This window comes from Chenopodium quinoa, unplaced genomic scaffold, assembly GCF_001683475.1.
Source record: "Chenopodium quinoa cultivar QQ74 unplaced genomic scaffold, ASM168347v1, whole genome shotgun sequence".
Classification (NCBI taxonomy): Eukaryota; Viridiplantae; Streptophyta; class Magnoliopsida; order Caryophyllales; family Amaranthaceae; genus Chenopodium; species Chenopodium quinoa.
Genome location: NW_018743175.1, coordinates 1,486,072 through 1,498,847, shown reverse-complemented (window position 1 = coordinate 1,498,847; position 12,776 = coordinate 1,486,072). Strand labels below are relative to the sequence as shown.

The 12,776-nt window shown below is 31.3% G+C and overlaps 1 protein-coding gene across 1 annotated transcript; it reads left to right on the top strand.

Moving 5' to 3' along the window:
- Positions 1-4,538: 4,538 nt before the first annotated feature.
- LOC110732366 (transcription factor MYBS3-like) lies at positions 4,539-7,786 on the top strand. The gene is made up of 3 exons (XM_021912297.1): positions 4,539-4,946; positions 6,134-6,342; positions 6,902-7,786. Exons 1-3 carry the CDS (start codon positions 4,673-4,675, stop codon positions 7,454-7,456), a joined length of 1,038 nt encoding a protein of 345 aa, XP_021767989.1. The 5' UTR covers positions 4,539-4,672; the 3' UTR covers positions 7,457-7,786.
- Positions 7,787-12,776: the final 4,990 nt, after the last annotated feature.

Below are 12,776 nucleotides of genomic sequence, written 5' to 3'. Positions count from 1 at the left end.
TCAAAATTTGAACACAGTGTTACGATATTTTCTCACAAATAGATGTGCCAAAATCAATTTTTTCTGGTTAGTTGACATCTACTTTGAATTGTACAAGTGGATAAAGTGTAATAATTATCTGATATTAAGGGTAATTAAAGTCTAATGAGTTAATTTTAAGATAATGTATCCATTAAGTTTGGATGGGTGTGGATAGTGATAGAGCGTAAGGAAAAGATAGGGACAAGGACATTGTACAGTAGTAGACACTATAACAGCATTTGCAAACGACTTGGGCTAACCACGTGTTTGGATTCCCTCAACTCATGCCGTTAACTTTCATACCCACCCGTTTTCTCTTCTCTCACGTGATCCCGGAAATCAGCTATATTTTGGATTATATGTGTTGCATTAATTAAATAAAACCAAACAGCTGATTTTAGACTAGGCCTATTTTGGCCCAATAATCGGCCGATCATGATGCTTCTCAATTTCTCATTAAAGACTAAAATGTATCCATAAGACGGAGGTTTATCGGAGAGATAAATGAGGAAGTTGCAAATCGGATGATAAACTAACGCTAGCTCTGAACCTCCGTCAGCCTGGGTTGTTCAAAGATGCTTCAACAATTGCCCCCCTCCTGTTCTCTGTACTTTCGAGCTTTGTTTGTTCATACTTTCTTCTAATTATTTTTTTTTTTTTTTTTTTTTAATTACTATTATTATTTTACCTATGTTTGGATTCCCTTTAGTTCACTTATGTGAATGTAGGACTAATTGTACGAACAGACGAAATACCCATCTAATTGTACAAACAGACGAAAAGACTCTTGGATAAACATTTTATGTTTATGTAGGGGATAAACTTGACCCTCGAATATAGATGGGGTAGAATTGTAAGGACGGGGCTTTGGTTTTCCGTAGGTAAAAGACCTAAAAGTGGAATAAAAAAATCTCTGCAATTAATATATAGATTGCCTTTGTTTTATTTCAATTTATATTTACCTCACATCATAATTGATTACGAGTAGACTTGTCAGTTCGAGTCAACGGGTCGGATTCGGGTTAGATTTCGGATCAACTAAAAAAATTGTCTTAAATAGTGTAAAAATGATTAATATCACTATAAAATATGTTAAATGAGTCAAATCGGATCGAGTTGAGGGTCGGTTTGTGTTCGGATCGGGTCGGATTATTAGGTCGGCCGAGGACTGGCAACTCTAATTATGAGGGATTATTATTTATTTTTACCTAATTTTTTATCTCATCCAAATATTAAAAAATTACCATAATTTTGTTAGTAGAGATGGGCATAGGTCGGACCATTTAGTCATATGTCATGCCTAAAGCTCAATCGAATTGTGTCTAGAACGGCATAAGTCTTAACATATTGGGGCAATCGGAAATAATATAAGTCTTGGTAAATTCTATCTATAACTTTTTTTTTTTTTTATTTACTCCGTAATGAATTTATTCAATGCTTCTTTAAATTACCATTTTTAAGTCCTTGATGAATTTTCCTTTTGTTGGCAAATTACTAATATAATGTATTGAGTTACAATATTTAAGAATGGTCACTTTTTTTTTTCTTTTTTTTTTTTGAGAAATTAAGAATGGTCACTTAATGATACATTAAGGTCGACATATTATGATGTTTACATGATCTGTCATAGAAAAAAAAATGCTAACACGATAACAAAAAAAAGCTACTCACCTAAAATATAAACACAATGCTTCAGTTTAACAATATTTCTAACAAGTGACCTATGGGTAATGGGTATTTGTTAAAATTTAAATATATTCTAATTTTTGTGGCTTTGCCGTCAAATTTTAAATAACTTCTATAACGACCATCAAAATTAGAGAATGGTAAACCAAATGAACATATAAATTTTGTAACCTATAAAGTTACTAAATACTTTGTATAAAATACAAGTATGAGATAGAGTAATAAGTTCCCCCATATAGTTGTTATGGTTTATTAATAAGAGGTTGATTATAGTTGTTTTTTTTTTTTTTTTTTTTTTTTGGGTTGGTAAGAAGAAAGGTCTTACTGGACTTGAACCTCTTACAGGTCCTTTCGGCCCGGCCTGAGTTAGCGAGCTAGGCATTTTGAGAGTGGAAGGGGGAGAAAGGTAAGGAAATCCCTATCTTAAAGTTTCTCTAATGGGGTTTGATCCCATAATCTCAAAATTGAAAGATACAAACCTTACCATTAGACCAAGTTTTGCTTGGTACGAGGTATATTATAGTTATTAGAAAGTATTATGCACTAGAAGATTGAAGCTCACAAGCCGAACTACTCCATAAAAAAATATCGAAAGCGCACCCATAAGGCCATAAGCATGTAACAACTTTATAAAAACGCATGATAAAATATACTGTAATTAGCACATACTATATTATCTGATTAGATTCGAGGAGATTAGGGATGTGATAAAGTCTTGATGACTTTTGGATAACATAATTTATTAATTATGTTATCTCAATGAAAAATATGGATAAGGTGGATAAGCTTATTTAAATAATACAAGTAGTACTAAAAATTGATATAAAATGAAATTGGTGGTTGTAAAATAGGGACCGTGGAAAGCGTAGTAAAGCCAAAGTATGTGAAATGAAAATGAGAATATGCGTCCGTCCTATCACGTGGATTCTTATTGTAAACCCGACCAAGATTTACAATTTTGACACTCTCTTTCTTCTTTACCTTTCGACCGCTCACGTGCTTCTTCTTCTTCTTCTTTTTTTTCACGTTCCCATTTCGATGCTTTGTGGCTCTATTAAGTTTCCTCTTCATTTCTGACCGTATATAAAGATAAAGATTTCGTATTTTATACTCTGTAATTCGTATGAGTCTTTACTACGGAGTAGATCATATACTTTGATTGGTAAAATCGGACTATTTTGATATTTAACATGAAAGATATAAACAAAGTATATATTTTTTAGCATTTGATGATTTGTAATCAAAAGCTACAAAGTACAAATTTAATTTCTTTATTTATATACAAAATTTGTTTTTAAATATTATCTAAGTAACTATATACTACTTCGTAAATATTATCTACCTCGATTCAAATGAATACGAAATATGCTTTCACACTAAATGCCATTGTAATGTTGTTTAACTCTTTGTATAATTTTATCCAATTAATTAATTTGCTTTGACACAAACTTCCAAGTGATAAGTCAATGGTTCATTTTAGAGAAAATAAGAGGATACATCTTTATAAATCAATTTTTGAAATAGTAGTGTCTTAATCATTCAAAAACACATGATTTTGCACGTGTATTTTTAATATGCCCATGCTAATGTTACAAATTTTTTTGTTTTGTTCACATACCTTAATGGATTGATGGGCACCTTTTAGGTCCAATTTTTTTCACCACTTCACCCTACTTCTTATGTCAAAAATATATGTTTAGATAAATTCAAATAAAAATTAATAAGCTTAGACTAGTTCAAATAAATAAATAAATGTAAGTTATGATTAGAGTTAATACATATTAACAGCTTAGTTGACAACTAATTTAAATTCAACTAAGTGTTTTTATTTATGAAATTAATTAGGTGAATCAAAAATACTACCGAGCTACGTATAATAAATGTCACCAATTATTTAATTAGTTTTTTTCTCCAATTTTATGATGAGCTATTCTTATACATGTTTATAATCTTTACTAATGGGGTTATCCATTAAAATTTGCTCTGATATCCACTATCAAACAAGTACTACCTCCGTTAATTTTTAGTTACAACGAACAAAGGGGTATAATTAGTGAGACATAAAAAACATAAGACTAAATTGTAATATTGACGTGCACAATAGAGATTTAAGACTAAAGAAAATTTGACCTTATTTTTGTATAATTAAATATTAATGATTTTCTTAAAAAAAAATTATATTATTAAACTTAATTACTACCTATCTAATAAGCTATTTTATGATAAAAATATGTTTTTATTATGTTAGTAAAAAACTATAGTTAAAATTTTTCGTTAAAAAAAAATAATAATCAAAGTTAATACGAAGTATATAAATAGTGAAAAAAGTTCAACATGTCCATTATTTCGTAACGGAAGGAGTATTTAACATGTAGATATACATAACTACTATGAAAATGATGGAGTAACACTTTATAACTCTTCATAATTTTCACAAAATTGATCTATCGTGTAACTATATACAAGTATTGACTAATCCAAGACAACTTCAAAGGAATAAACAAAACACTTGTTAATTTTGAAAATATCAACCAGATATTTCTTCAGGAGAAAAAAAAAATATATAATCTCTATTTGAGTGAACCACAAGGCAGATTAAATACATCATAATATCATATACAAGTATAAATACTCAAATACACACCAAATTTCTTTTTTATTTAAAAAATAAAACTAATTTGTAATATTGACGTGCACAATAGAGATTTAAAATAGATGAAACGTTGATACATATTTAAAATCAACGGCTGAAACACACCCACCTAAAAGTGGGACCTAATTATCCGAACCACACCCAATAAAACCTTCCTTTTTATATTACTTATATGGTTATACCTCTTCTTCCTCCGAATTCATTTCATTTCCCCAAATTTTCCTCTAACCTAAGCAAACCAAAACCCAACCCGACCCGAACCCAAAACCCGATAACAAAACCCACTTAAACCCGGGTTGGACTCCAGCCGCCATGACTCGACGGTGCTCCCATTGCAGCCACAATGGGCACAACTCTCGAACCTGTCCGAACCGAGGGGTCAAGCTTTTTGGAGTCCGATTAACCGATGGTTCAATCAGAAAAAGTGCTAGTATGGGTAATCTCTCTCTTCATCAAAACGGTGTCGTTGGGAATACTTCTCCTGCCGCCGGTGATCTTACTCCTGATCACGTGCCTCCTTCTGCCGACGGTTATGCTTCTGAGGATTTTGTTCCTGGTAGTTCTTCTAGTCGTGAACGTAAAAAAGGTTTGTTTTTTATTTGATTTGGTGGGAATTTGGATTGATTTAGGTTTAAAGTAGTAAAGGGGTTCTATTATGTTTTGCTGATTTTGGAAAAATGTTGTCTTTTTTTATTTTTATTGTGGGATTGATTCAGTTGGTGTTAGTTAGGTGGTGGAATAAAGTTTTGTTTTTTTTTGGGTTTTTCCCCAAATAATTGATTTTGGTCCCTGGAAAATGGGGGGTTTATTTGTTAATTTGAGATTGAATTATTGGGAAATGGGAATTTTTAACACCTGAAAGTGGTTGATTGAGATGGATTGAGGGTTATTTTCGGGAAGTTTTGATCAGGTGTGTTTTGTGGATTGACATTGATTGAATAAATTGGATTTATGTGCGGGATTATGAAATTGGAAATTCTTTTGGAGTTTTGGTTGATTGATTTCGGTTCAATTGAATTTGTTTCGATTTATTTCGTGTTGATTGATACTAGGCCTGGTTATTGGATGAAGAAATGTATCGATTAGCTTGAGCAGAAAGCGAGTTGGAGCTGTTTGTCGTGTTCGAATTATCTTGATTGGATTGGATATAGAAGTGTGTATGGTGAATTATTATGGAGAGTAGTTGGAATTCTTGTTGAAGCATGAGCAATATAAGATATAATTGAAATTGGGGAAGATTTTGTTGTAGTGAGAAGATGATTTGGTGAAGAAAGTAGAAAACTCGCTGTAAAATCCGGTGGCATTCTGCTAGTGTTTGTCACATGCCATTTCCGGCTTTTAGTAGTGACTTTTTCCAATCAAAACTTATATTTGCGATCAATTCTGAATTTGTCTAATAAAAGATGGATTTTACTGAAACTGAATTTTATAAGTTGAACATTTATTTCACTGTTTGTGCTCCAATCACAAGTTTTGATAAGTTACTCTTTTCCCTTCTTTGTCAGTTGTCACTGCTTAAATTGTCAATCTTTCTTGATCAGGTGTTCTAAGCTCTTGACATTTTTGTTCAGCAGTCATGTTATTTCATGGCATGACTGCTATAACTTCCGTGCTCTGTACCTACACCTTGATTGGTCTGGGAAATTTCTTTCATTTTCCTTACATGTATTATGAATGTGATTGTGCAGGATAGGCAACAAGCTGACACCCAAGTCTGTTTCATTAGTTTCATTGTATGTTTATTTACAATAACAGTTCTCTTTTTTTCAATAGGTGTTCCATGGACAGAGGAGGAACATCGAATGTTTTTGTTGGGCCTGCAAAAACTTGGGAAGGGTGATTGGCGGGGGATATCACGTAGTTATGTGATATCAAGGACGCCAACCCAAGTCGCTAGCCATGCACAGAAATATTTCATTAGGCAATGCAATGTGTCTAGAAGAAAAAGACGCTCTAGCTTGTTTGATATTGTAGCGGATGAGGTGATAATCCTTTTCTTCATATTCTTAATAGCTCACTTGGAATTTTGGTGAGTTTGCATAGTAGCTACTCAGAGAGTCAGAGTAACCAGTTTCTGATGGGTGGTAGATGTAACTTCTTTCTCATGTATTGCTGAAAAAGATCCCCCATTCCCACCAAAAAAAAAAAAAAAAAATTAAATAAAGATTCAGGATGTCTTGATCATTGCCTTTTGAGTTTAGATGCAACTTTTTCTAACTTGTGAAACTTTTTACTATTTGACTATTTATTACATGCTTTCTGTGTCTTCAATCTCCTTCATCCATACACAATGAATTTGAGCAGAAGTTCTCGATTGTTGCACAGAATTTTAGTTGCTCTTTAGGTTGATTATTATTTCCAGTTTCCAACACTGTGCTCTAGAACTATTGATATGCATGTTATTTCATTGCTCACTACACCCTCAGACCTGTTCCTCTCTAGCCCATTTTTTCTTCTCATTGGTACTGTTAGTTTTTATCAATCTTTGATAACCCCCCTGCCGCGTTGCTTATGTTATTGTTTTTATCGTTGCTTTTATAGGAGGGCGATACACCAATGGCGGCACATGATTTCCTCCCTGAGCATCCATCTGATGCTCAAACACAGAATAATAACCACCCATTGCCTCCTGCTCCTATTCTTGATGAAGTATGTGAGTCAATGGCATCTAGCAACTCAACCTCCAATGAGGTGGAACCTGATTTACCTAAGCAGGAAGGCGTGGAACCCTCTCAAAGCAGCTCTGTCTCAACCAACCCTCCCCCAAACTACTACCCTGTTGTATACCCTACTTATGTGTCTCCTTTCTATCCGTATCCTGTCCCATATTGGACCGGCGGTAATCCCGAACCAACCAAGGAGACACATGAGGTGGTTAAGCCTACAGCAGTACATTCAAAGAGCCCAATCAATGTTGATGAACTTGTTGGCATGTCAAAATTGAGCTTGGGGGAGACCATTGGCAGTGGAGAGCCATCGAGTTTGTCACTGAAATTGCTTGATGGTTCCTCTAGACAATCTGCGTTCCATGCTAATCCTACCCCTGGTAGCCCAGATATGAATTCTTCTGGTGGCAGCCCAATCCATGCAGTCTGATTGTATAAGTGCAGGTTAGTGTTGTTAGGTTTTAGCTCAAAGCTCGAACTCGAGCGCAGCAGTTCTAATGTCAATATAAGAATGATATATGTGCAGTTTGTTTTTTTTAGCATAATGTTTTTGTTCGTGAGATTATGTATAGGTAGGTGGTATGTTCTGTTAAAACTCTTATTCTTTTTTAGGGTTTGGAATTGTGTGTTACCGTATACAAATGTTCACCAAGTGGCCGATTCGTATCCTGAAGCTGGAATCATGCCTAAAAATTTTATACATTTTTTTTTTTTATTAAGCCAGTACTAAATTAATAGACCGTCATATTTAATCTCTGTAGTTCATAGCTAGTTAAATTTCTCAATTTCTGTTATGATTATTTTCTCGACCAATAAAAAACTCGTTTTTGTTGGGAAATAATAGTCACGCTGTCTAGATTTGTACTCTAATTAACTATTGTTGCAGGGAATGAAAGAAGGAAGTAACACTGGATATTGCAACTTCAATGAAATTTCATTGACTTGTCTAGTTGTCTCAGTCTCTTTTTCTCTACTCCCCTATTCACAGAACATCTGATAGGAAAATCTAACAGTACTACTTCTGTTTCACATTGTGTGCAACAATCGAGTATTTTGTGAGATAAAAATTATTCAATTGTTGCACATAATGTGAAACGGAGGTTCAAAACATTGTGACCTTATAATTCAAGGGTGTAAGAATTCATGAGGAAATTGATGAGCTATCTGATTTTTGTGTCCTCCCACGTTTTACAAATAAACATGAATAAAGGGAGCCAAGTATCTGGACATGTAATTTGGATCCATTCAAAGTAATAAAAAACTAGATGACCAAATTCTCTGGACTAGACCCTGTTTGGAAATTAAACAACTCATTTGCCACCTATAATTCAGTTGTACGAGCAATTGGTATTGTAGCCTATGAAAGTTGTACGTACATTCGATGATATAAAAATCCGGTTGAATATATCAGGATATGAATTTGTTTTATACTTGTATTGGAGATGTAGTGAAATGTTATCATTGGGTGGGCAGGGCCTAAGCTTAAAACTTGCAGCACCTGGTTGCTCAGAGCTGAACAATTGTTCCCTGTTATGTAAGGGAAGTATATTCCTTGCATTTTCTGGATAAGAGCACTTCCTTTGGAGGCCACTACATTAATCCATGCGCAACGCAGCGCTCTTCTCATCCCAATCATGAATTCACGGCGTGTATTGTGTAGCGGATTATGCTTGGGCTGTCTGGGTTGGGTAGGCGATCAATCTGTCATTGCTCCAAAAAATATCACAAGGTCACGACAAAAGCTCATACAATAACTCGAATCAGTTAGTAGCGATGATGCATTGCTACCTCAGGATAGAGGGTAAGCATTAGAATAGAGAATTAGGGAGTAATAAGAGTATAGAGAATTAGAGACTAGGACGTGTTTAGTTCACCTTATTTTAGCTTATTTGAAATTATCTGATCTGATTTGGTCTGGTCTGGTTTGGTCTGATCTGATCTGATATGATCTTTTTGTCTGATTTGACCAAATTTTGATCTTAAGTATACGATAATATGTAAGGAAAAAAGTATATCAATTGGGATCTTGATAGATTCGTAATAATGTGTATTTTATTAATATGTAATTTTCATAATTTTTTTTATTACGAACTTAAAAATATTTTATGATAAAAAATTGCACATAAAACGATGATCTGATCTAAACTTATTTTTTCTGATCTGAACTTATTTTTTCTGAAATAAGTAAAACTAAGTTGAATTAAACAAGGCCTAAGATGGTAAAAGGATCAGTTTCGAAGGAGAAGCTGCATCATATCTCCTTGATACTTAAGCTGAAGCAAATTAACTTGGATGGTAATTATGAAGGTGAAAATAGAGTTATATACAAGGAGCTTATCAGCTAATTGTGGTTGTAAGATGTAATTGGATCCCATAAACATGTAAATATATGATTATTGATTTGTATGGTCATAAAATCAATGTTAGGATTTTCTTTCTTTTTTTTCTTTTTTTCTTTTTAATGATGGAAGTACATACTAATGTAATTCTAACTGTCAGAGGATAACAACAAATGAGAGATGTTAATTATATTTTGGAAATTTTATGTCTGTCTTCATTACTCCGTTTGATCACACAATTCAGAAAACCAGGTAAAAGTAAGTTCATTCCCCCATTGTAAATAAAAGGGACTTATAGCTTTGGTCAAAAGGAATCACTACCAGTAGTGTAACAATAAATAAGAAATAAGCGGGCATGTTTATTTCTCAAGAAAATACACGCCGGACTCACGTGACAAAATTAGAATTTTCTTATGTAAGTTGATTTAATATTTAGCCAAAAACTTAATAATAATAAGTAAAAGATTTAAAAACGGAATATTCACAAATTCTTGAATACGGCGGACTTTCATTTACTTATTGTAAGACGCTTTAAATTTTTTTTTTTTTTTTTTGTTAAATACAAAAGTTATCCTATAATCATTTAAAATTACCCTTATATACCATAAAAGTTATCATTTTATAACATAAATTTTACCCTTAAAAACACTCATAATGTATTATACTATTATTTTAAAACAGGAAGTTGGAAGGACATCCTCTTACTATTTTTCCTGTTTTAAAATAATTTTTTTTAATTACAAAAAAAAAAAAAAAAAATAAATAAACAAACAATCATACATCTTTTCCATCCCAATCCTTTAATCATGCCTATTTAACAAAATAATTTTTTTCATCATAAAAAAATTACAACAGAAATTCAAGCAAACATCTCTTTTACATCTCTTCCATCCTAATCCACTAATCATGCCTATTTAAGAAAATAATTTTTTTCATAAAAAAAATAAATTAATTATTAAAACAGGAACTCAATAAAACATCTTTTCCATTCACAATTTTAAAATTTATTAATCATGCCTTTTCAAAATACATGTGTAGGATTATTATTAAATTTTAATCAATATCAATACTAATATTTAATAACATGAACTTTGTGCCACGTGGCCATATTTACATTCCATTTTTTTTTTCATTTTTCACCATTGATTTTTTTTTTTTTTTTTTTTTTTATTTTTTTTTTTACAATTTACCTTTAAAAAAATAGTTCTCTCTATCATAGTATCATGTTGTTTCATGAGGGCAGTTTCTCCTATCTTCTTTTAATCTTCTTCCTCTCATCTAAACATATTTTTTTATTTTACAACTCATATCCCCCTCTCTCCTCAAATCCCTCCTCTTTACAATCAGTGATTTTTTCCCAATGTAAATTTTAAATTGTATTTTTTGCTCATGGAAATTAAAGTTGAAATTTAGTCAAATTTGTCTTCAATTAAGTTTATTCCCATCAATTTAAAGTAAGTTCATTATGTTTCTCTTTCAATGTTGTATTCAAATCCTAATGGTTAGTTCATTTAATTTCAGGGAATTCCAATAGTTGCAAGTTGGTTATGATGGACTGACAGTCGCTTAGTATTTGCCATTCAAACTACTTTTTAGGTTTCCTTCTTTTCAATTTTTCTTCTTAAATTGGTATATTCTTGAAGTTTGTTGACAATGCTTTAGTTTTGGATTTGAAGGATTATTGATCGTTTATTCCTCTACTACTAAAAATTGAAGAGAAATTCAGTGTTAATTTTCATTAAGATTTGCTATATATTTTTTTTTATATAAATCTTTTTAGCCCAAATTTAATCCGTGTGAGATTTATGGAAGACAATATCAAGAGTATACCTTGATTTAATCTTCAAAATATAATATTCATTGTATATAATCTTGTATGTACATTATATTCTTGCTAGAATAATACTTTGTTACATTTTATTATCAAGTGTCTCTTTCATAAATAATTTTTTTTTTCCAATCTTTTCATAACATTTCCCTCTCTTGAATTTATTTTACGGAGTTGGTGACCTTTACATTCATAATATGTATTCATATACTATGTCATTTGTATAAGTATTTTAAGGCATTCTTCAATCTATACCAATTCAATGTTTTAAACTTTTAATTAATTGCTCCTATACATACACAGGTATCGAAACTCAAATTTATTTAGTTAACAAGTTTTTATGATTGTAAAAAATTGTGGTAATGCACAATATAGATAAAGATGGCTTTGGATAGGGTATTATAATGAAATGGTACTATAATCATTGTGTTTTATTGCTTATCTTTAAGTTGTTGATTTTTTTTTTTTTTTTTTTAGTCTTGAATTTTTAATAGTTATTAAATCAAAGGTTTCTTGAACAACCCTTCAATAATAAACATTTTCAACAAAAAAAATATAACCCATGCATTACCAGGTTTAAATTAAGCACTTTTTAAAAAACCTTTGTCAAAAGAAAATAGTCTTCTCGAATTTTAATAGTTTCGGTTTTTTTTTTTCAAAAATATAAATATAGAAAAGCTAAACCAAAAACAATGTTTTACCTCGAAGGAAGTTAATTGTTCATAAACTCACAGTAAATTCCTTTCTATTTTCATTTCACTATGCATTCATACTTAAAGTTTTGCTTATGTACGATCAAAATTTATTTTCCACATTTAACAGAATTGCTATGTTTGATTTGCAGAAAGGGCATTGTGGACCAATAGTGATTGAAGTTCAAATTGGGCTACAAATCCTCTTTAGGTAATAAGCATGTTTCTTCTATTTTACGTATATTGCAAAACAATAAATTAGAAAAAATATTTGTAGCCTTATATGTATTTGTACTATGGAGTACAAGATTTCTGTTTAAATTGTGACTATTATAGATGACATATTGTTTAAATTTGACAGACTTTAAGTGATTTGTATTTTAAAAACGCTAATTTAACACTATTGTTATAATATATCCTATTAATATAAGATTCGATAGTAATGTTTATATATTAAAAAATATATATATATATCATTATACAATGTTGAAATTCCATATTATTTTATTAATGTGTATTTTCTTAAAATAAAAAATTACAATACAATAAACAGCTGTGCATCGCACGGGTTTAATACTAGTTAACCTGTAACATGTATTCATTAGAAAATACACAATAAAATATAATCAAACTCATTACAAAATTACCCTTAAACGGGTTAGAGTTAACTACTAAGAAAATTGTTAAGATTACCCTTAAATTTTATGTCATTCAATAAAAATTGGAGAAAGTTCGCTATATGCGAGACTTATCACTTATTTTTAAACATTTCATTATCAGGATTAGGAAGGGAGTTTTAAAAAATAAATACAAATCCAAACATATGGTTCGCATGTTACATGAGAGTTTTAATAGAAGAAAATCAAGTAGAAACTTTATTTAGTGCAAATC

Bases quoted from the DNA above. Each gene is read 5' to 3' on its own strand.
- LOC110732366 (XM_021912297.1), top strand. From the start codon at position 4,673: ATGACTCGACGGTGCTCCCATTGCAGCCACAATGGGCACAACTCTCGA. The intron at 4,947-6,133 runs GTTTGTTTTTTA...TTTTTTCAATAG, and splicing joins TAGTCGTGAACGTAAAAAAG to GTGTTCCATGGACAGAGGAG. The intron at 6,343-6,901 runs GTGATAATCCTT...TTGCTTTTATAG, and splicing joins TTGATATTGTAGCGGATGAG to GAGGGCGATACACCAATGGC.